Source organism: Salvelinus fontinalis, chromosome 31 (assembly GCF_029448725.1).
Source record: "Salvelinus fontinalis isolate EN_2023a chromosome 31, ASM2944872v1, whole genome shotgun sequence".
In the NCBI taxonomy this organism is placed as follows: Eukaryota; Metazoa; Chordata; class Actinopteri; order Salmoniformes; family Salmonidae; genus Salvelinus; species Salvelinus fontinalis.
Genome location: NC_074695.1, coordinates 48,544,330 through 48,565,334, shown reverse-complemented (window position 1 = coordinate 48,565,334; position 21,005 = coordinate 48,544,330). Strand labels below are relative to the sequence as shown.

Genomic DNA, 21,005 nt, shown 5'->3' with positions numbered 1-21,005 from the left:
GATTGAGATCAAGTGTTTAAACGATGAGAAGATTTGCAGAATCTAGGCCAAACTCCAAACTCCTTTCAAGTTCTCCCACTGCCGGCCGCTGAGCTTCCTCTCACTACCATTCCTCTCACTACCATATGTGGTAGAGAGTGGAAACGCCAAGCGGATGCTTCATATTGATACATCCAGTGAAATGTCTCTCATTGTTCTATCTGTGGTGTCCGCTTCACGAAAAAATAACCCCTCCTCCTTTCTCTGGTGGTGACTTTAATGCAGGTGGCAGTGAACGAGTCAACTTAGCCAGCTAGCTTCGCCGCCAGATAAGTTGATATAACTTTGCTAGATATGAATATCACGCGACGGTTCATAAGCAAGTAGGTTAGCTAGCTAGCTCGTTGGCTATCTATCTAAAGTTATTTTAAGGCTACTGTTGACTGTAGCACTGTGAGATATTGCTAGATCGTTAGCATGCTAGTGCAACCACACATCAGCAGGTAGGTAGCTAGCATTAGCGAACCATTAAGGAAGCCACTGTTTCCATCTTAACTGAGGATTTCACGGCGGAGAAATTAGAATTGTTATCCGTGAACCCGCGCTCTCAAACCAAATCAGAAAAATGTTGTCGAATCCTCAAAACCAGAACCAACCGGCGTTTCCGAACCAGCAACAACAGCAAGTGCCAAATCTGAACTCTGCTCCGTTTTTCGTCAAACCCCACAACCCTCTTCAGATAAAAAAGAATGCCATAACTGACGACTACAAAGTTACAAATCAAGTCCTTGGTATGGGAATCAATGGGAAAGTATTGGAAATATTCCAAAAAGGAAGTGGAGATAAATGCGCTCTGAAGGTAAATGTGTTTTGTGTATCACTCGACTTGAAACAATGTTTTTATTCTTTTTATTTGAGACTACCAAGTGAAACTGTCTAAAGTGGTCAAGAAAGGGGAACCATTTTACATTTTGAGGAATGGTGCTTCTATAGCCTTGCATATTTGTAAACAGAATCGAGTATGAGTATTTTTACCATCCCACTGATGAATGATCAATTATGGTAGTGCACTTCCATGTGCAGTGGGCGAAATTTTATTTTGACAGCAAAAACGCGAATTAATTCCTTAAGACATACCCACACTTTTCAAAGCACATTCCATTTCCAGACTGGAAGTTGAATAAGTTAATAAATCTCACTTGCAACTCTGTTACCATATAATGCTTTCAATGTGATTTGTACTTGTATTTATTATGGATCCGCATTGGCTGCTGTTTTGCTTCGTCCCCGCTGTTCCATAAGTTTTTTTATTATTATTATTATTTTTTTAAATCAGATTTTACTGCTTGCGTCAGTTACTTGACGTGGAATCGAGTTCCATATAGTCATGGCTCTATTTAGTACTGTGTGATATGGATGATTTGAAGCACAATAGGTTTCTGTTTTTTTTTTTAATTGGGGTAAGAAATCTGTTTACTCATAAGAGCGCAGATGAGAGTCCCACCGATACCCAGTTAGTCTCTTGTGGGTGCCACTTTCTCTCTGAGGCCCTGACTCTACACTATAAATCCTATGATTCATATCTAACCATCAGGGTTGTCGATAGAGCAAATCATTGCTTTTTTGATTGCATTACGGTCAGCCTATCCTCTCATTTTAAAATGGGTAAACTTTCTGATCTTGTTTGAATATGTCTGCATTTAGGGATCTTCTGCACCTATTCTGACATTGTTTTTTTAAATACTCAGAAAAATGAAAGCAATGAGTCTTAACAGATCTCTCAGATAAGCCTTAACCAATAACAGCATCCCACCCCCACCCCCTCCTGTCTCCTTTCACCTCACACACTCTTCCTCTGATCTCACAGACACACACTCTTCTTCCTTTCATTACTCCTCAGGGCAGTGTTTCTGCCTGCAAGCCCCAGTGTCATTGAAAATGGATCACTTCCCCTGAGAGTTCCTCAGTCTGCTCCTCTGGGATCTATTAGTCAGCCCTAATGCATGTGTCCTCCTCCTGGACACCTGCTCTATTTGGGGGACCAGGGTTTCAGCTTTGGGATGCTGAGCACAGCTTGACTTTGAAGTGGAGATGAGTGTGAAGATGATGTGTATATGCATTTATACCACAGTAGGGCTGGGCGATATGGCCAAAATATTATATCACGGTATAATTTTTTTTTTTTAAGGACTGTATTTAGTTTTTGAATAATAAAAGTTCTACATTTGCTTTTTGAGTAGTGAGTGATCCTAGGGTGGCAGCACATACATTTTAAGTGATTTCAATGAGTTTTTCTCCATTCTGATTGGTTTATACTGTTCAATTCAACTTCAACCAAAACAATTTCAGCACTTTCATAATTTCTGTGTTTCCTACACTCAGTTGCAGTGGTTGAAAAAGTACCCAGGTGTCATACTTGAGTAAAAGTAAAGATACTTTAATAGAAAATTACTCAAGTAAAAGTGAAAGTCGCCCAGTAAAATACTACTTGAGTAAAAGTATAAAAGTATTTAGCTTTAAATATACTTAAGTGTCAAAAGTAAATGTAATTTATGAAATGTACTTAAGTATCAAAAGTAAAAGTATAAAACATTTTCAAATTCCTTATATTAAGCAAACCAGATGGCACCATTTTCTTAAATTTTTTAAATGTATGGATAGCCAGGGGCACACTCAGACATAATTTACAAACAAACCATTTGTGTTTAGTGAGTCCTCCAGATCAGAGGCAGTAGATTATCAGGGATGTTCTCTTGACAAGTGTGTGAATTTGGCCATTTTCCTGTCCTGCTAAGCATTCAAAATGTAACCGAGTACTTTTAGGTGTCAGAGAAAATGTATAGAGTAAAAAGTACAGTGTTTTCTTTAGGAATGTAGTGAAGTAAAAGTTGTCAATTAAAGTAAAGTACAGATACGAAGAACAAAACGACTTAAGTAGTACTTGAAAGTATTTTTACTTAAGGACTTTACACCACTGCTCAATTTAGGTAATTTCCACACTGCCATGTAGGGCTGCACGATATGGGCAAATAATCTAGGACTTATTTTTAGCCAAATGTTGTATTTGCGATTTTGACTTTCGAATTAGAGCAAAACTGTTTGAATCATGGAAATATAATTACTATTCTAATTCTACAGTTAGAATATAATAGTGGGCACATTGAATACAGTGTTTGAGATGATGACAGATTAAAATGCCAGGGAGGGAGGAGTTATTGTGACAGGGTAGGAACTGAAGTGTTGATAAGTGTTTCCTAGGGGACCCTTTAAGCGTTTGGCTACATTGCATGTTTTCTCTTATCTACTTCATGTAGCTTACATATTCTTTCTTTGCATATTCCTCTTTGATTTAGAATATACTGTTGCACAAACAACATGCTGATTTAGGTCTACACCATCTGGTATTGTCAGGCTGTATTAGCTAGCTACGTTTGCTCTTACTCAGTACATTTATTAGCATTAGCAATTAGCGCTAACAATTAGCGTCTCACAAGATTTAGGGCAACTTTCTAAGAAAAGACAAACTACCTGGTTGCTGATGTAAGAAACACAAACAAATAGTTTCATTATAGATTGCCAGTGGATTTATATTAAGAAGCAAAGTGAAAACAGCATTGTTGTCATGAACATTGTTGCATGTACTGCATTGACCAGGCAGACTGAAAGAATGTGTCTCGTGGTTGAGGCATATCAAATGCGCTCCTTGAGTGACAGGGGGCGTGGCTAGGTCTGTGTGGAAAGTGGCGCGGAGAGAGATGACTCAAGTAGCAAAGTAAACTATAAAAATTGACATTGCACATGGGGTATCACGTTTAACAAACCAAACATTAAAATACCGGTATAGAAGGTAAAGTAAAAACCCAAACCGGTCCCTGCATCAATACCGGTATATCATAAAATACGGTATACCGCCCAGCCCTATACCACAGCATTGTTGATTACTCATTTCTTATGGGCTAGAAGGGCATTCTAGAATGGGCATTAAAACCAGATAATGGACAGTTGGAAAATAAATCAGGATACCTTGCAATCTTGAAACAATATGCACCTACACATGCAGACCGTACTTGTTACAGAAAGCTAAACCAATAACCACACAAACGGAAAATGGATACATTGTAAATGCAGTACCAAAAATGCAAAACTAAGCTAGCTAGCTGATTTTGTTTTTGGAGAGACATTTTGTTTTGGGGGCATCTAATGATGAACATGAATTTCTCCAGTCCCTACTGTTGCAGTCATGACGCAAGTGGCACTAAGCTGTCATCCTCCCACGTTTCTAGTTTTGACCATCGATTCGTTTCAATTTTTTAAAATGTATTATTATTTATTTAAAAAAATCAGCAACAGATTTAAAAACATTCAGTTGTCATATTGATAGGTTTGTTAGTAACAAAGTATTTAGCTAGCTTCTAGCCTAATGTTTGATATGCAATGTGATCTCCTCGTAAGGAACAGTGTTCCGTGTCCTGATGATAAGGCAAACTTTTCTAGTTATGTCATTTTTATTGATGTATCCAAATGAATGTCAATAGAAAATGCAGCTACTATGCTGTTATTCTGGCTGCAGTGGTCGTTACTGTTTTTAGACGTAGTTAGCTATTAAGCAAGGGATAAAAATGTTGCCCGCGAGCATGGCAACGGAACATATAGAACGAACAACTGGGTCGCATCCATAAATCTAGAACTAATCGAACAAACTGGGTCGCGTCTCTAGCAACCAAAACATGAGGAAGTATGATTTTGCTTATAGAATGAAAATATCAATGTACGTTTCTTTCCTACTGTGCTTTAGTATTGTTTTATTTGCCAACTGTGGTATAAGCAGGATAAACGCCTCCGTTCTGTACATTACCTTGGAAAAATGAACTCCGCAAAGGGACGAGGTGCTGTGTCGTCCATATTTTCCAAGGAAATATACAGGACGTCACCGTTTATCCCTTACTCATCGATCACCCTCTAGCAGCTTGTAATGCTATATTGTGTCCGTGGCTTTGGCTCTGTAAGCTTATATACAGTAGATGGGCTTCATTGATCAGTGGTTTGTTGATCCAGTGCATTTTACACATTGCCTTTAGGAGGAATTATACAACAACAGATGTCATACTTCTTTTCCCACAGTCATATGAGGCTAGATATTTAGATCTCTTTCTCAGGTCATCTTCAAATACGGAGTCAACTTTAGAATTTCTTTGTAACCTCACAAATCCTTCCTTTCTACTGCTTCCAAATTCTTTGAAAAGGAGAGCTTTTCTTTTAGGCTTATAGTCTACACCCCATCCTTATCATTTCCTCCTCTGCCTGGGCCAGGCAAATACTATTTGGCCTAACAGGGATGGAGAGAATGGTGTTCACTGTACAGCATTTGCGTACTCTACTGTAAGTCAAGGTAATTTACGATCTGAAGATGACAGGTTTGCCATTAATGACCCCATCCCTGCTGTCTTTTCCTCCACTGCTTGGCCCATGCTAATACTTTTAGCTGGAGGAGAACGATAGGGACATGCCTTTGTCTAAAAGTAGCCTAGCACGAGAGGCCAGAGCGGACTGGGGATTATTTGGTCTGGAGTCCTACAGCACCATGCTCCACTCTGATATTATCAGCATTTATTGGGCAGCGAAGGTATCCAGTGACGGGTACATTTACTCTGCACAAACCAGCAGAGACCTCCCTGGAATGACGGACCATGATCTTAGATGGCCTTTCCCACTCTGGATAGAGGTTTGTCTACGAGCCTGGCCTCATCTGTATGCACTGTAGCCAAGTCCTCTATCAACAAGCTGGGCTGACTGGGCTCTTCAGGGTTGTACTGTATGATTAGTCGGCCGTGTGTGTGTCTGAAATTCTGTTGTACTGGAAATAAGACCAACATTTCCCTTCCCAAAGGTGTCCTTTCAGGGGGTTTTGCGTGAGTAGAGCAGATTCTTCCCTAGCTGCAAATTCTTGTCGGTATACAGAGGGAAGATTTTTCCCCATATATCTGCCAATGGCTAGCCTGTCTGTGAGGAAAATATTCCTTCCTGTTTTTGCCTGAATGAATTAGCAGGAATTTATGATTCATGATGAAATCTTCTGCCATCAGCAAACCGGAATACCAGAATACTACCTAATTGTGATGCGCGTGTTGACTCATAATCCACAGCCCCTGTGGTTTATATAAGCGGAGTGGACTGTTTTAGGGTCATTAAATATCGTGTGGATGAAGGGAGGGTGGGTGGGTTGAATAGAGAACAATACCTTAAATCCATAAATATATTATTGTGCAATTGTACAGTGCATTCGGAAAGTATTCAGACCATTTAACTTTTTCCACATTTTGTTACGTTACAGCCTAATTCTAAAATGTAAGGATTCATTTTGTCATCCATCTACACACACTACCCCATAATGTCAAAGCAAATTTTGGCAAATTTATTAAACATTTAAAAACAGAAATGTCTTACGTACATAAGTATTCAGACCCTTTGATATGAGACTCAATTGAGCTCAGGTGCATCCTGTTTCCATTGATCATCCTTGATGTTTCTACAACTTGGAGTCCACCTGTGGTAAATTCAATCGATTGGATATTATTTGGAACGGCACACACCTGTCTATATAAAGGTCCCACAGTGCATGTCAGAGAAAAACCAAGCCATTATGTCAAAGGATTTGTCAGTAGAGTTCAGAGACAGGATTGTGTCGGTGCGTAGATCTGAGGAAGGGTACGAAAACATTTCTGCAGCATTGAAGAACCCCAAGAACAAAGTGGCCTCCATCATTCTTAAATGGAAGAAGTTTGGAACCACTAAGACTCCAATTGAGAAACTGGGAGAGAAGGGTCTTGGTCAGGGAGGTGACCAAGATCCCGATGGTCACTGAGACAGAGCTCCAGAGTTCCTCTGTGGAGATGGGTAAACCTTCCAGAAGGACAACCATCTCTGCATTACTCCACCAATCAGGCCTTTATGGTAGAGTGGCCAGACGGAAGCCACTTTTCAGTAAAAGGCACATGACAGCCCGCTTGGAGTTGGCCAAAAGGCACCTAAAGACTCTCTGACCATGAGAAACAAAATTGTCTGGTTTGAAGAAACCAGATTGAACTCTTTAGACTGGAATGCCTAGTGTCACGTCTGGAGGAAACCTGGCACCATCCCTATGGTGAAGCATGGTGATGGCAGCATCATGCTGCAGGAACTGGGAGACTAGTCGGGATCAAGGGAAAAGATGAACAGGGAAAAGTACAAAGAGATCCTTGAGCTCCAGAGTGCTCAGGACATCAGACTGGGGCGAAGGTTCACCTTCCATCAGGACAACAACCCCAAGCACACAGCCAAGACAACGCAAAAGTGGCTTCTGGACAAGTCTCTGAATGTCTTAGAGCTGCCCAGCCAAAGCCCGGACTTGAACCCGATCAAACATCTCTGCAGAGACCTGAAAAATAGCTGTGCAGGGATGTTCCCCATCCAAGCTGACAGAGGATCTGCAGAGAAGAATGGGAGAAACTCCAAAAATACAGGTGTGCCAAACTTGTAGGGGAAGGGAAGAAACTTGAGGCTGTAATTTCTGCCAAATGTTATTCAACAAAGTACTGAGTAATGGGTCTGAATACATACAGTTGAAGTCAGAAGTTTACATACACTTAGGTTGGTGTCATTAAAACTCGTTTTTCAACCACTCCACAAATGTCTTGTTAACAAACTATAGTTTTGGCAAGTTGGTTAGGACATCTACTTTGTGCATGCCACAAGTAATTTTTCCAACAATTGTTTACAGACAGATTATTTCACTTATAATTCACTGTATCACAATTCCAGTGGGACAGAAGTTTACATACACTAAGTTGACTGTGCCTTTTAAACAGCTTGGAAAATTCCAGAAAATGAAGTCATGGCTTTAGAAGCTTCTGATAGGCTAATTGACATCATTTGAGTCAATTGGAGGTGTACCTGTGGATGTATTTCAAGGCCTACCTTCAAACGCAGTGCCTCTTTGCTTGACATCATGGGAAAATCAAAAGAAATCATCCAAGACCTCAGAATTTTTTTTTGTAGACCTCCACAATTCTGTTTCATCCTTGGGAGCAATTTCCAAACACCTGAAGGTACCGCGTTCATCTGTACAAACAATAGTACGCAAGTATAAACACCATGGGACCACGCAGCCATCATACCGCTCAGGAAGGAGACGCATTCTGAGATTTACTGATGAACAAACTTTGGATTTGAAAAGTGCAAATCAGTCCCAGAACCATGCAAAAGACTTTGTGAAGATGCTGGAGGAAACGGGTACATAAGTATCTATATCCACAGTAAAATGAGTCCTATATCGACAAAACATGAAAGGCCTTTCAGCAAGGAAGAAGCCACCGTTCGAAAACCGCCATTAAAAAAGCAAGACTACGGTTCGCAACTGCACATGGGGACAAAGATCATACTTTTTGGAGAAATGTCCTCTGGTCTGATGAAACAAAAATATAACTGTTTGGCCATAATGACCATCGTTATGTTTGGAGGAAAAAGGGGGAGGTTTGCAATCCGAAGGACAGCATCCCAACCGTGAAGCATGGGAGTGTCAGCATCATGTTGTGGGGTGCTTTGCTGCAGGAGGGACTGGTACACTTCACAAAATAGATGGCATCATGAGGGAGGAAAATTATGTGGATATATTGAAGCAACATCTCAAGACATCATTCAGAAAGTTAAAGCTTGGGTCTTCCAAATGGCCAATGACCCTAAGCATACTTCCAAAGTTGTGGCAAAATGGCTTAAGGACAACAGTCAAGGTATTGGAGTGGCCATCACAAAGCCCTGACCTCAATCCTATAGAAAATGTGTGGGCAGAACTGAAAAAGCGTGAAAATTCCAATATTCTGTGTGTATGTAAACTTCTGACCCACTGGGAATGTGATGAAAGAAAGAAAAGCTGAAATAAATTATTCTCTCTTCTATTATTCTGACATTTTTACATTCTTAAAATAAAGTGATGATCCTGACCTAAGACAGGGAACTTTTACTAGGATTAAATGTCAGGAATTGTGAAAAACTGAGTTTAAATGTATTTGTCTAAGGTGTATGTAAACTTCCAACTTCAACTGTATTTAAATATGACATTTCAGTATTCTTTTTTATATATATATATACATTTGCAAAAATGTCAACCTCTTTGCTCTTTCATTATGGGGTGTTTGTGTATTGAAGAGTTTTTGTAAATATATTTTTTTACCCATTTAAGAATAAGGCAAATGTAACGTAGTAGAATGTGGAAAATGTCAAGTGGTCTGAATAATGTACTTTCTTGAATACATTTTTCAACCATTTCCCATTCCAAAAATGATGAATATGCAAAGTATTTGTTTTCTCGACTAAATCAGGAATTCTTAAGAGTTATATAAAATATGACAAAACACAATGTTGATGTAAAGACCCCTACAAACTAATATCAACACTTTTTTACAAATTTTTCGATTTTTATTTGCCTTCTATAAGTTGAAGTCTTGTAATTCCTCTACCAAAAATAGAAAAAACTATTTTCTCTCCATGAAGAGGGAGGATAATGAAAGTTATCAGATGTGACAAGTAAAGGTAGACTGCCAATATCAAGGAGGAGGGGTACACGTGCGTCAGGGCTGATAATAGATCCCAGAGGAGCAGACGGAGGAACTATCAGGGGAAGTTTTCAATGATCTTTGCCTGCCGGCTAACACTGGGGCTCGCAGGCAGAAACACTGCCCTATGGGGTAATAAAAGAAGGTGTAGTCTATTTGTTGTTTTTGTTTTTATGAATTCTTAAGTGATTTAAACTCGTAATTCTGTTACCAAATCAGAATTGGCTACAATGGGGAAATCATAGTAGTCACAATCCACAGTTGGGTCACCTGCTACTGTCCTCCCTTCCACTGGCATACTGTTATGTTCAGCTAATAACTGTCTGTCATCTGTTTGTTTTCACAGTCTTGCTTTGACCGTCTGGACAACCCCTTACTCTCCTCTCTCTGCCGCTCTCGCTCTGTCTCCCCTCTCTCTCTCTCTCCAGTTAATGTCAACTCTCCCGGCTCTTACTGACGCCTACCACGATGCCTACAACCTACCCTCTTTCAATTTACTGTAACAAGTATCCTCACCTGTTGAGCACCGACTGACACCATACGTCCATGGGCATTGAAAGTAGTTAATTGTCAGACCGCCTTGGCCTGACCAAATCTGAACCAATCGTAGACTTCTGATTCACACATTTGGACAACACAGTACAGTTAGTGTTTCCCCTATGATTTCCCCCCCCCCCCCCCCAGCAGCGGTGGCAAAGGTCGCGTGGGGGGAGGAGGGTAGTGGGCGTGTCCAATGGCACGGATGTCGAGGCCGCAGAGACAATGTTCCGGTATTAAATGGTAAATCTTAACCCTAATTTCAGCCAACCACTTCAAATTTAAAAAAAAAAGTGTTTAGGTCAGAAGTGTTGGGTGTTGGGGAATTGCTCATAAGTATTCATTTTGGGGGTGGGTAACGTAGTTGTACCTGATCACAACACTTTCTCTAAAGTATTTTTTACCAGAAGTACACTGGCACTCTGATAATTCAATTATGTGCATCGTGAGCAAATACGGCTCTGGGCCCGGTTTCCCAATAGCGATGAAATTTAGGCTTACAAGTGTTTTTTAATGATGTATCTTTCTTACAACGGCCAAAGATGCTTTTGCTAAGTGTGTCGTTGAGGCACGTGTCGATACTGATAGGATCAAAAGAGCAGCGGTGCTCTCTGGTCAGCTTTCTCCTTTCAAATATTACCATAACATTAAGAATTATTCCGAAATACTGACGACAGATCAGCTCCTGGCGAGGCAGATATCACTGTTATTCTTCTATGTTTAGCAGAGATCTTCTCTTTATAAAGTGATGCGGGAGGGCAAAATGCTTCCAGCAACTTCTAGCAACGTGGCTGTTCTAGGAGTGCTCTGAGGCTGGTGTTAGAATATGAGCGTTTTAAGTGCAGCGTTAATAACATTGGTTTTAGTAAACAGCTCGCATATTTTAACGAGGCTCCTACGAAGGTTCTAACGATATTTGTATTTTTGATTTAACTAGGCAAGTCAGTTAAGAACAAATTTTTTTATTTACAATGACGGCCTAACAATGAACTTGGCCTTAAAATGCTTTTGGGAAACCGGGCCGAGGACAGTCGGCTCACAGGGGTAAGGCACCAAGTTCCTGACATCTATTTCCACTTGCGCTGTAAGTTTGAATACCCCCCATTGCACGCAAAACAATTTTTTGAAACGTGGACCAGTGGTGTAAAAATACTTTCAAGTACTACTGAAGTAGTTTTTTGGGGTATCTGTACTTTACTATTTCGATTTTTGGCAACTTTTACTTTGCTACATTTCTAAAGAAAATAATGTACTTTTTACTCCATACATTATCCCTGACACCCAAATGTGCTCGTTACATTTTGACAGGAAAATGGTCCAATTCACACACTTATCAAGAGAACATCCCTGGTCATCCCTACTGCCTCTGATCTGGCGGACTCACTAAACACAAATGCTTCATTTGTGCACCTGGCTATCCGCCTAATTAAAAACATATTTTTTTTTTTACACAAAAGTACGGAAATGTGCCTTACTGCTTTTTGAAATTTGTGTAACGGCAGTTGTCTTGTCAAGGAAACATCATGCAAAATATATTGGCACACTCCATTTACCAGGACCATTGCCAAATAAGGCGTGCTGTCACCTGCTTTTATAGTAAGCCTTGAGGTGGTACCACCCAGCACATCTAGAAGGGAGTGTATTTCATACCGAACCTCTCCCTTGAGATTACTTTTAAGGCATTTCATTTAGATAAATGAATGTAATACTTCTAAGGACCCGTGGACACCCTAACAGTTGTAGAGAAGAGTTCAATACAGGACGTTATACTGTACTCTACAGTACTTTCTGCATACTTTATATCTGGTTTTAGTCATTTAAGTTTACACTGAAAATGTTTTCCCACCCCACAATACAGTAAAGAAAGTAGAGTACAGGACAGTAAAGAAAGGTAGAGTATAGAACAGTACTGTATAATGTATTGTACTGTACTGAACTCTACTCAACTACTGTCAGTGTCCGCGGGTCCTTTGAAGTATTACATTCATTTATATAAATGGTCTTTTTCAGTTTTCAAAGGTCTTAAAAAATATGACCGAGAGCCTCCCAAGTTGCGCAGCGGTCTAAGGCACTACATTGCAGTGCTCGAGGCATCATTACAGATCCGGGCTCGATCCCGGGCTGTGTGGCTGCCGGCCACAGATATTTAAGAGTTTTTGGAAAACGTGGTCGCATAAAACCTGAAGGAGATTTTACTGTAATTCTGTTATCAAACTTTCCATTTGGACAGTTCATCCAGTAGATGTGTTTTTGTGAACTTGTCTGTCTAAATTGTACAAAGAAGTCATTGTGCATAGAGTTTGTGTGGTTTGTTAAACTTTTTGAAATCAATCTTTTTTTGTTTGGCATACATTTTTTTTATAGGGTAAAATCTGAATCAAATTGTAATTCCGAATCATTTTGTCATTAAAACTGACTGGGCTAGTAGCGTTCTCCCTGATAAAAGTTGTGACGATCACATCCTGCTCTCGTGACAATGCTTCGGTGGTCCATAGACACGTGTGTGTCATGCTGAGGCAATGGTAGTGGCAGCTGTTTGTTGACGTGGAAGTGGGTAGGCTACACGCAGTAAGCCGGGTCAGGAGGACGCAACATCGCTGACACCTTGCGCCTTAAACCTCCGACATGGATTACGTGCTTTTTATTCACACCAGTTCCGTTCCCCTGTTCAAATTCAGTTGGCCTACTTTTTACTTGCTCTGGATTTCTGCATGTTTGGTTTAGTGCATATAGGACTATTTACATTGAGGTGATATCAGGAGTCAACTGTACTGGCTATTTCCAAATGTATGCAATACTTTAACGAGGAGAATCTCTTATCTGTCTCTGTGTGTGTTGGGTATTTCCATGTAAAGTACCGATGAGCACCAACGTGACGTTCATGGGAGCATGTCAAATTGGGTGTCAAATGAAAGCGAAGAGTCTATATATTTTTAGTTGTTGAAATGAAAGCATATATACATTTTATTACCATTTGCCCTCCTAACAATTAGGAATAAGCAAAGAGTTTGATTTCTGGTCAGATGGAAAAGGGATTTTGGACATCTACCAGAAAGTCTCTTTTAAAAGCTAAATATCTAAAAACACAATATTGAAGTTCAGACCCTAAAATCAGCACTTTTATATTTAGTTTGGTAGAAATTATTTGCCTTCTCTAAGTTTAAGAAACATTGCCTTGTGCCTTGTAATTCCGTTACCAAAAACCCACATACAGTGCATTCATTAAGTATTCAAACCCCTTGACTTTTTTCAAATGTTGTTATGTTACAGCCTTATTCCAAATGTATTAAATCTTCACACAATACCCCATATTGACAAGGCAAAAGTAGGTTTTTAGAAATATTACATTTACATAAGTATTCAGACCCTTTACTCAGTACTTTGTTGAAGCACCTTTGGCAGCGATTATATCCTTGTTTTTTCTTGAGTTTGACGCTACAAGCTTGGCACACCTGTATTTGGGGAGTTTCTCCCATTCTTCTCTGCAGATCCTCTCAAGCTCTGTCAGGTTGGATTGGGAGTGTCGCTGCACAGCTATTTTCAGGTTGTATTCCTGTTGGAAGGTAAACCATCGCCCCAGTCTGAGGTCCTGAGCACTCTGGAGCAGGTTTTCATCAAGGATCTTTCTGTACTCGGCTTCATTCTTCCAGACGTGACTCTTGGTATTCAGGCCAGAGTTCAGTCTTGGTTTCCTCAGACCAGAGAATCTTGTTTCTCATGGTCTGATAGTCCTTTAGCTGCCTTTTGGCAATCTCCAAGCGACTGTCATGTGCCTTTTACTGAGGAGTGGCTTCAGTCTGGCACTCTACCATAAAGGCCTGATTGGTGGAGTGCTGCAGAGAAGGTTCTCCCATCTACACAGAGGACGATCGGGTACTTGGTAGAGGTCGACCGATTTATCGGAATGGCCGATTAATTAGGGCCGATTTCAAGTTTTCATATCAGAAATCGGTATTTTTGGACACCGATTTGTCCGATACATTAAAAAAAAAATATATATATATTTTGTATTTTTTTTTACACCTTTATTTAACTAGTCAAGTCAGTTAAGAACACATTCTTATTTTCAATGACGGCCTAGGAACGGTGGGTTAACTGCCTTGTTCAGGGGCAGAACGACAGATTTTTACCTTGTCAGCTCGGGGATTCAATCTTGCAACCTTACAGTTAACTAGTCCAACGCTCTAACCACCTGCCTCTCATTGCACTCCACGAGGAGCCTGCCTGTTACGCGAATGCAGTAAGAAGCCAAGGTAAGTTGCTAGCTAGCATTAAACTTATCTTTATAAAAAACAATCAATCAATCATAATCACAAGTTAACTACACATGGTTGATGATATTACTAGCGTGTCCTGCGTTGCATATAATCGATGTGGTGCGCATTCACGGGAAAAGGACTGTCGTTGCTCCAATGTGTACCTAACCATAAACATCAATACCTTTCTTAAAATCAATACACAGAAGTATATATTTTTAAACCTGCATATTTAGCTAAAGGTTATCCAGGTTAGCAGGCACAATTTCACCTGGTTAATATTGTCACTTCTCTTGCGTTCATTGCACGCAGAGATTTTATAGAGCAGTCTGACTGAGCGATGGTAGGCTCGTAAGCATTCATTCAAACAGCACTTTCGTGCGTTTTGCCAGCAGCTCTTCACTGTGCTTCAAGCATTGCGCTGTTTATGACTTCAAGCCTATCAACTCCCGAGATTAGGCAATCTAAAACTTCTTAGCTGGGAATATTGAAGTCTCATGTTAAAAGGAACCAACAGCTTTCATATGTTCTCATGTTCTGAGCAAGGAACTTAAATGTTAGCTTTTTTACATGGAGCATATTACACTTTTACTTTCTTCTCCAACACTTTGTTTTTGCATTATTTAAACCAAATTGAACATGTTTCATTAATTATTTGAGGCTAAATTGATTTTTATTGATGTATTATATTAAGTTAAAATAAGTGTTCATTCAGTATTGTTGTAATTGTCATTATTATAAATCATTTTTTTTTTTAAATCGTCCGATTAATCGGTATCTGCTTTTTTTGGTCTCCAATAATCAGTATCGGTATGGTCGACATCTAGTACTTGGTCACCTCCCTGCCGAAGACCCTTCTCCCCCGATTGCTCAGTTTGACCGGGAGGACAGCTCTAAATCATTTTTTATAAATTAGCAAACAGTTCTAGAAACCTGTTCGTTTTATCATTATGGAGTATTGTGTGTAGATTGAGGACTTTTTATTTTATTTAATCCATTTTAGAATAAGACTATAAATGTGGAAACGGGAAAGTGGTCTGAATACTTTCCGAATGCACTGTATCTTTAAGATATTGAGGAGGGACAATAATGGAAATTCGTAAAAGTAAACGTACCAATTAGTTGTCGTGTTTTTACTGAAATTAAGTTTGTTTATGAATTATTAAGTGTTACCAGAATTGCTACAATTTTAATCGACTGCAATGGGAAATCATAGTAGTCTCAAACCACTTTTGGGTCATCTGCTACTGTCGTTTCATGATCAACAACTCATGGTGTGGCGGTAGGAATGTACAAACCCTTAAGCGTTTCTGTTCCCCTGACCTGGAATGCTTCACAAGCAAATGCTGACCCCATTATCTCCTGAGACAATTCACAGCTGTTTGTATCACGTCTGTGTACAGTGCCCCACAATCCATCACCACGCTGGCACTCAAGGAATTACACGGGACTTTGAACAAATTGAAAACAGCATATCCCGAGGCTGTATTCGTTGTACTTTAACAAAGGACGTTTTAGGAAAATTCTCCCTAAATTCCACCAACACATCTCTTGCTTCACCCGCGTGAAAAAATAGGTTGGACCATTGTTATTCTCTATACCGAGACAGGTACAAACCCCTCCTTTGCTTCATGAGTAGTGCGTGACCCTATGGAGGCAACACATACATTCTAAGGGATTTCAATGGGTCTTTCTCCATTCTGTTTTATACTGTTCAATTCAAATTCAACCAAAAATAATTTCCTGCAATTTCTGCATTCATTTGAGATAATTGACACACTGCCACGTAGGGCTGCATGATATGGGCAAATAATCAAGGCCTTATTTTTATCCAAATGTTCCAATTGTGGTTTGACTTGCGATTTAGATCAGACTGTTTCCCATGCTTGTTCAATGAACCATAAACAATTAATGAACAAGCACCTGTGGAACGGTTGTTAAGACACTAACCGCTTACAGACGGTAGGCAATTAAGGTCACAGTTATGAAAACTTAGGACACTAAAGAGGCCTTTCTACTCAGTCTGAAAAACACCAAAAGAAAGATACCCATGGTCCCTGCTCATCTGCGTGAACGTGCCTTAGGCATGCTGCAAGGAGGCATGAGGACTGCACATGTGGCCAGGGCAATAAATTGCAATGTCCGTACTGTGAGACACCTAAGACACTGCTACAGGGAGACAGGACGGACAGCTGATCGTCCTCACAGTGGCAGACTACATGTAACAACAGCTGCACAGTATCAGTACACCCGAACATCACACCTGCGGGACAGGTACTGGATGGCAACAACAACTGCCCGAGTTACACCAGGAACGCACAATCCCTCCATCAGTGCTCAGACTGTCTGCAATAGGCTGAGAGAGGCTGGACTGAGGGCTTGTGGCCTGTTGGAAGGCAGGTCCTCACCAGACATCACCGCAACAATGTCGCCTATGGGCACAAACCTACCGTCGCTGGACCAGACAGGACTGGCAAAAAGTGCTTTTGTCAAGCGAGTCGCGGTTTTGTCTCACCAGTGATGGTCTTATTCGCGGTTATCGTCGAAGGAATGAGCATTACACCGAGGCCTGTACTCTGGAGCGGGATCGATTTGGAGGTGTAGGGTCCGTCATGTTCTGGGGCGGTGTCACAGCATCATCAGACTGAGCTTGTTGTCATTGCAGGCAAGCTCAACACTGTGCGTTACAGGGAAGACATCCTCATCCCTCGTGGTACCCTTCCTGCAGGCTCATCCTGACATGACCCTCCAGCATGATAATGCCACCAGCCATACTGCTCGTTCTCTGTGTGATTTCCTGCAAGACAGGAATGTCAGTGTTCTGCCATGGCCAGCGAAGAGCCCAGATCTCAATCCCATTGTGCACTTAGGGGACCGTTGGATCGGAGGGTGAGGACTTGGGCCATTCCCCCCGGAAATGTCCAGGACCTTGCAGGTGCCTTGGTGGAAGGGTGGGGTAACATCTCACAGCAAGAACTGGCAAATGTGGTGCAGTCCATGAGGAGGAAATGCACTGCAGTACTTAATGCATCTGGTGGCCACACGAGATACTGTTACTTTTGATTTGGACTCCCCCTTTGTTCTGTTTCTGTTAGTCACATGTATGTGGAACTTGTTCAGTTTGTCTGTTGAATCTTATTTTCATATAAATATTTACAGATGATTAGTTTGCTGAAAATAAACGCAGTTGACAGTGAGACGATGGTTCTTTTTTTGGCGATTTTATTATTTGTACGTTTTCCTGAGTCTCACCTTTCCATAGAGTGGTCATATTAGTGTGTAGCCTAAACTGTTCGGATGCTACAGACAGAAGTGGGCAGATTGGCGGTACCGACTTCAGACGAATCCCCTGACACTTGTGGGTGTCGTAGAGTTAAACTGAGAACACCATCACATTCACGAGTCTCATCTTTCCAGAGTGGATCTTGGGCAAAACCGTTCGAACACTACAGATTGTCGGGATGTCTCATGGTCTCACAAACACCGCTGTAGCTCGGCCACCTTCCATTCCGGAAGGCCACCATTTGGCGGATGCGGTGGATTGATTGTCAATATGTGTTTGCTTACTAGGCACACGCCAGGCAGGCCAAGTGTTAAGCCTTTATTTTTTCAACCAGCTTGGTCTTTTGTGTGGTATTGTTCTTGAACTCCCAAATTGGTGAGTAATTTCATTAGGTCCCATTAGGCTTGTTCCATCTGGGAAGGAGGGAAATTGTATTATGATGTGTCTGAGGCTGCCGTAATCAGATCTGAATGTCAAAATCAGGGAAGTGACTGCCTCTGGATGGCTTTTGCTCTGTCGTGGTTTGAGGCCTCTGAACTTGGAGTGAACTGAGGATGGAAAATCTTCTGCATTGTTTTTCTAATTCAGAAACAATGACAAGTTAGACACTGCATATGTTTGAGACCCCTGGCCTGATGTACTATCAATAGCGGAGAAAGTAGGCTGCACTAGACACCGTAACCTTTTGAAAGACATGTTAGTCAGCAGCTTGCTCTGTGTGGTTTACCTCATTGGCCTAAAAATCCCTCATGCAGGTAATTGTCTCTCAGTCTTCCATCATATTTCCTTCACTTTTATTTAAACCTGTTCTCTTTGATATCAGTGGTAATCTTCTTGAACTGTATTCGGTGCATGTGATAAATAAAGTTTGATTTGATTTTAATGGTGGTAAGGAGAGGAGGAAAGGAAGCCATGAAGATCCGATTTAGCCTCTGATTCCCTCCTTACTCTTCTCTCTTCTCATCTACTCCGCCCCCTCTCTTCAGATGCTGCAGGATTGTGCGAAAGCTCGTCGGGAGGTAGAGCTCCACTGGAGGGCGTCGCCATGTTCTCACATCGTACGCATCATGGACGTCTACGAAAACCTCTACCAAAGCAGGAAGTGCCTGCTCATCGTCATGGAGTGGTGGGTGACACACACACACACACACACACACACACACACACACACACACACACACATTTACCCTATGTTATTCAATGTTTTCTCTCTCCATTTTAGTATGGATGGAGGTGAGCTATTCAGCCATATTCAAGACCGAGGGAACCAGGCATTCACAGAAAGAGGTAATGAGTAGGGCTGTTACGGGGACCGTATTACCGCCACATCGGCGGTAACGAGTCATGGCAGTCAAATTCCATGTGACCGTTTAGTCACGGTAGTTAGGCTTCTCCAAGCTCTGATGCTGCTGATGGTCATTAGTAGCCAACCAATCTTGTTAACTGCCTGGTACTCAGCACTCTATTGAGCATTTAATCACTCTGACATCAATACAAATGTAATCGAAAATCTAATCAAATACTTCACGAGAGCCCATGAGCTCATGTGGCGCAACATTTCGATAGGCTATGCAATTGCGATAGAAAACAATGATGACCTCTATTAAAACGAGGATCCCATCAGCTTTCTATAGACTATACCTACTATATTTATTTCTTAACTTTCCAAATATTAAGCACATTGCTTCTCTTTACAGCAGGAGTATAGCCTACCTGGCTGGCATGAAAATGAACCACGGGTAAAGCGTACTCCATTCGCTATTTAAGCACATAGGTGACATCAGAGTTGGGAAGTAAGGGTTTGCGAAAGCCGGTAACTAATCCTTTACCAGCTAAAATATTGTTATCAGATTACAGATACTTTTGAAAAACTAGAGAATTACATCGAGGATTACTTTTAAATTCAGAAAGGATGTTTGGGTAACAAAATGTTTGACATTTCTCTAATAGGCATTGAAAAAAGGCGCAAGTTTTTAAGTTTGTTCCACCTGAGTGAGTCTGACCACAAGTCAGAGACCACTGCCAAATGTGTAGGCTACAGTCCAAGCTATGTCTTTCAATGGTGCGACTGCTGTCGGCATCCAAAGATTATCCAACTTGAATAATACCTTAGGTAGGTAAGGATGACCGCAGTGGTGTAGTCTATGGCGATACGGATATCACTTATTATTCATATCTACATAGCGCATTGATGTGAATCCTGCTGCTGCTGTCATTTAGCTATTTGAGCCTCACGGATTGTGGTTGTTGTGGATGGCTGTTCACATATTTCAATGTGTATTTGAACTCAATAATGGTTGAATTCAAGAAGTTTGAGCTGCCAATCAAACATTGTTTGTGAAACCAGTGGAAAATGTGCTCTTGCAACAGCAGATCGCTGCCTGTGGAATAGAAGTGGGGCTTTTATTGCTCAATCTAATTCATGCCGATAAGGGAAAAAATGATCAATAGGCCTAATTTGCAGACTTTTGATAGACTTAAAGGGACAATCTGTAGTTGCTACATCCATTTTTGGACTTAATTCAATTATATCTTTACCTAAATTATATATATTAATGTTATTATATGTAGTAGAAAGCGATGGGTTAGAAGAAGCCTTCATAACCAACCCATAAAGTAAAATGTAACATCCATATATGACCAAGTATGTAAACTTTAACAGTGATTTATCCTGCAATAGATGTTATTCAATTGGTAACATACATTTTTGTCTTCTAATGCCTCTTAACTTCTCTAGGATATGTGGGACGGTAGCGTCCCACTTGGCCAAATGGCAGAAAAAATGTAGCGCGCCAAATTCAAATATTTTAATATAAAAATCAAATCTTTCATGAAATCACACATGAAAGACACCAAATTAAAGCTACACATGTTGTGAATCCAGCCAACATGTCTGATTTCAAAAAGGATTTACGGTGAAAGCACACCAAACGATTATGTTAGCTCAGTACATAGCCACAGAAAAACACAGCCATTTTCCCAGCAAAAGATAGTAGTCACAAAAAGCAGAAATAGAGATAAAATGAATCACTAACCTTTGATGATCTTCATCAGCTGACACTCATAGGACATCATGTTACACAATACATTTATGTTTTGTTCGATAATGTGCATATTTATATCCGCAAATCTCGGTTTACATTGGCGCCATGTTCAGAAATGCCTCCAAAATATCCGGAGAAATTGCAGAGAGCCACGTCAAATAAGAGAAAGACTCATCATAAACTTTGAAAGATACATGTTTTACATACACTGCTCCAAAAAATAAAGGGAACACTTAAACAACACAATGTAACTCCAAGTCAATCACACTTCTGTGAAATCAAACTGTCCACTTAGGAAGCAACACTGATTGACAATAAA

At 40.6% G+C, this 21,005-nt stretch overlaps 1 protein-coding gene across 1 annotated transcript in view; it reads left to right on the top strand.

Moving 5' to 3' along the window:
- Positions 1 to 21,005, top strand: part of LOC129830443 (MAP kinase-activated protein kinase 2-like) — a 33,082-nt gene continuing 12,077 nt past the window's right edge. The window contains exons 1-3 of the mRNA XM_055893020.1: positions 1 to 838; positions 18,629 to 18,768; positions 18,865 to 18,929. Of these exons, the coding sequence (XP_055748995.1) occupies positions 605 to 838; positions 18,629 to 18,768; positions 18,865 to 18,929 (439 nt within the window). The 5' untranslated portion in view covers positions 1 to 604. The remainder of the gene's footprint in view (positions 839 to 18,628; positions 18,769 to 18,864; positions 18,930 to 21,005) is intronic.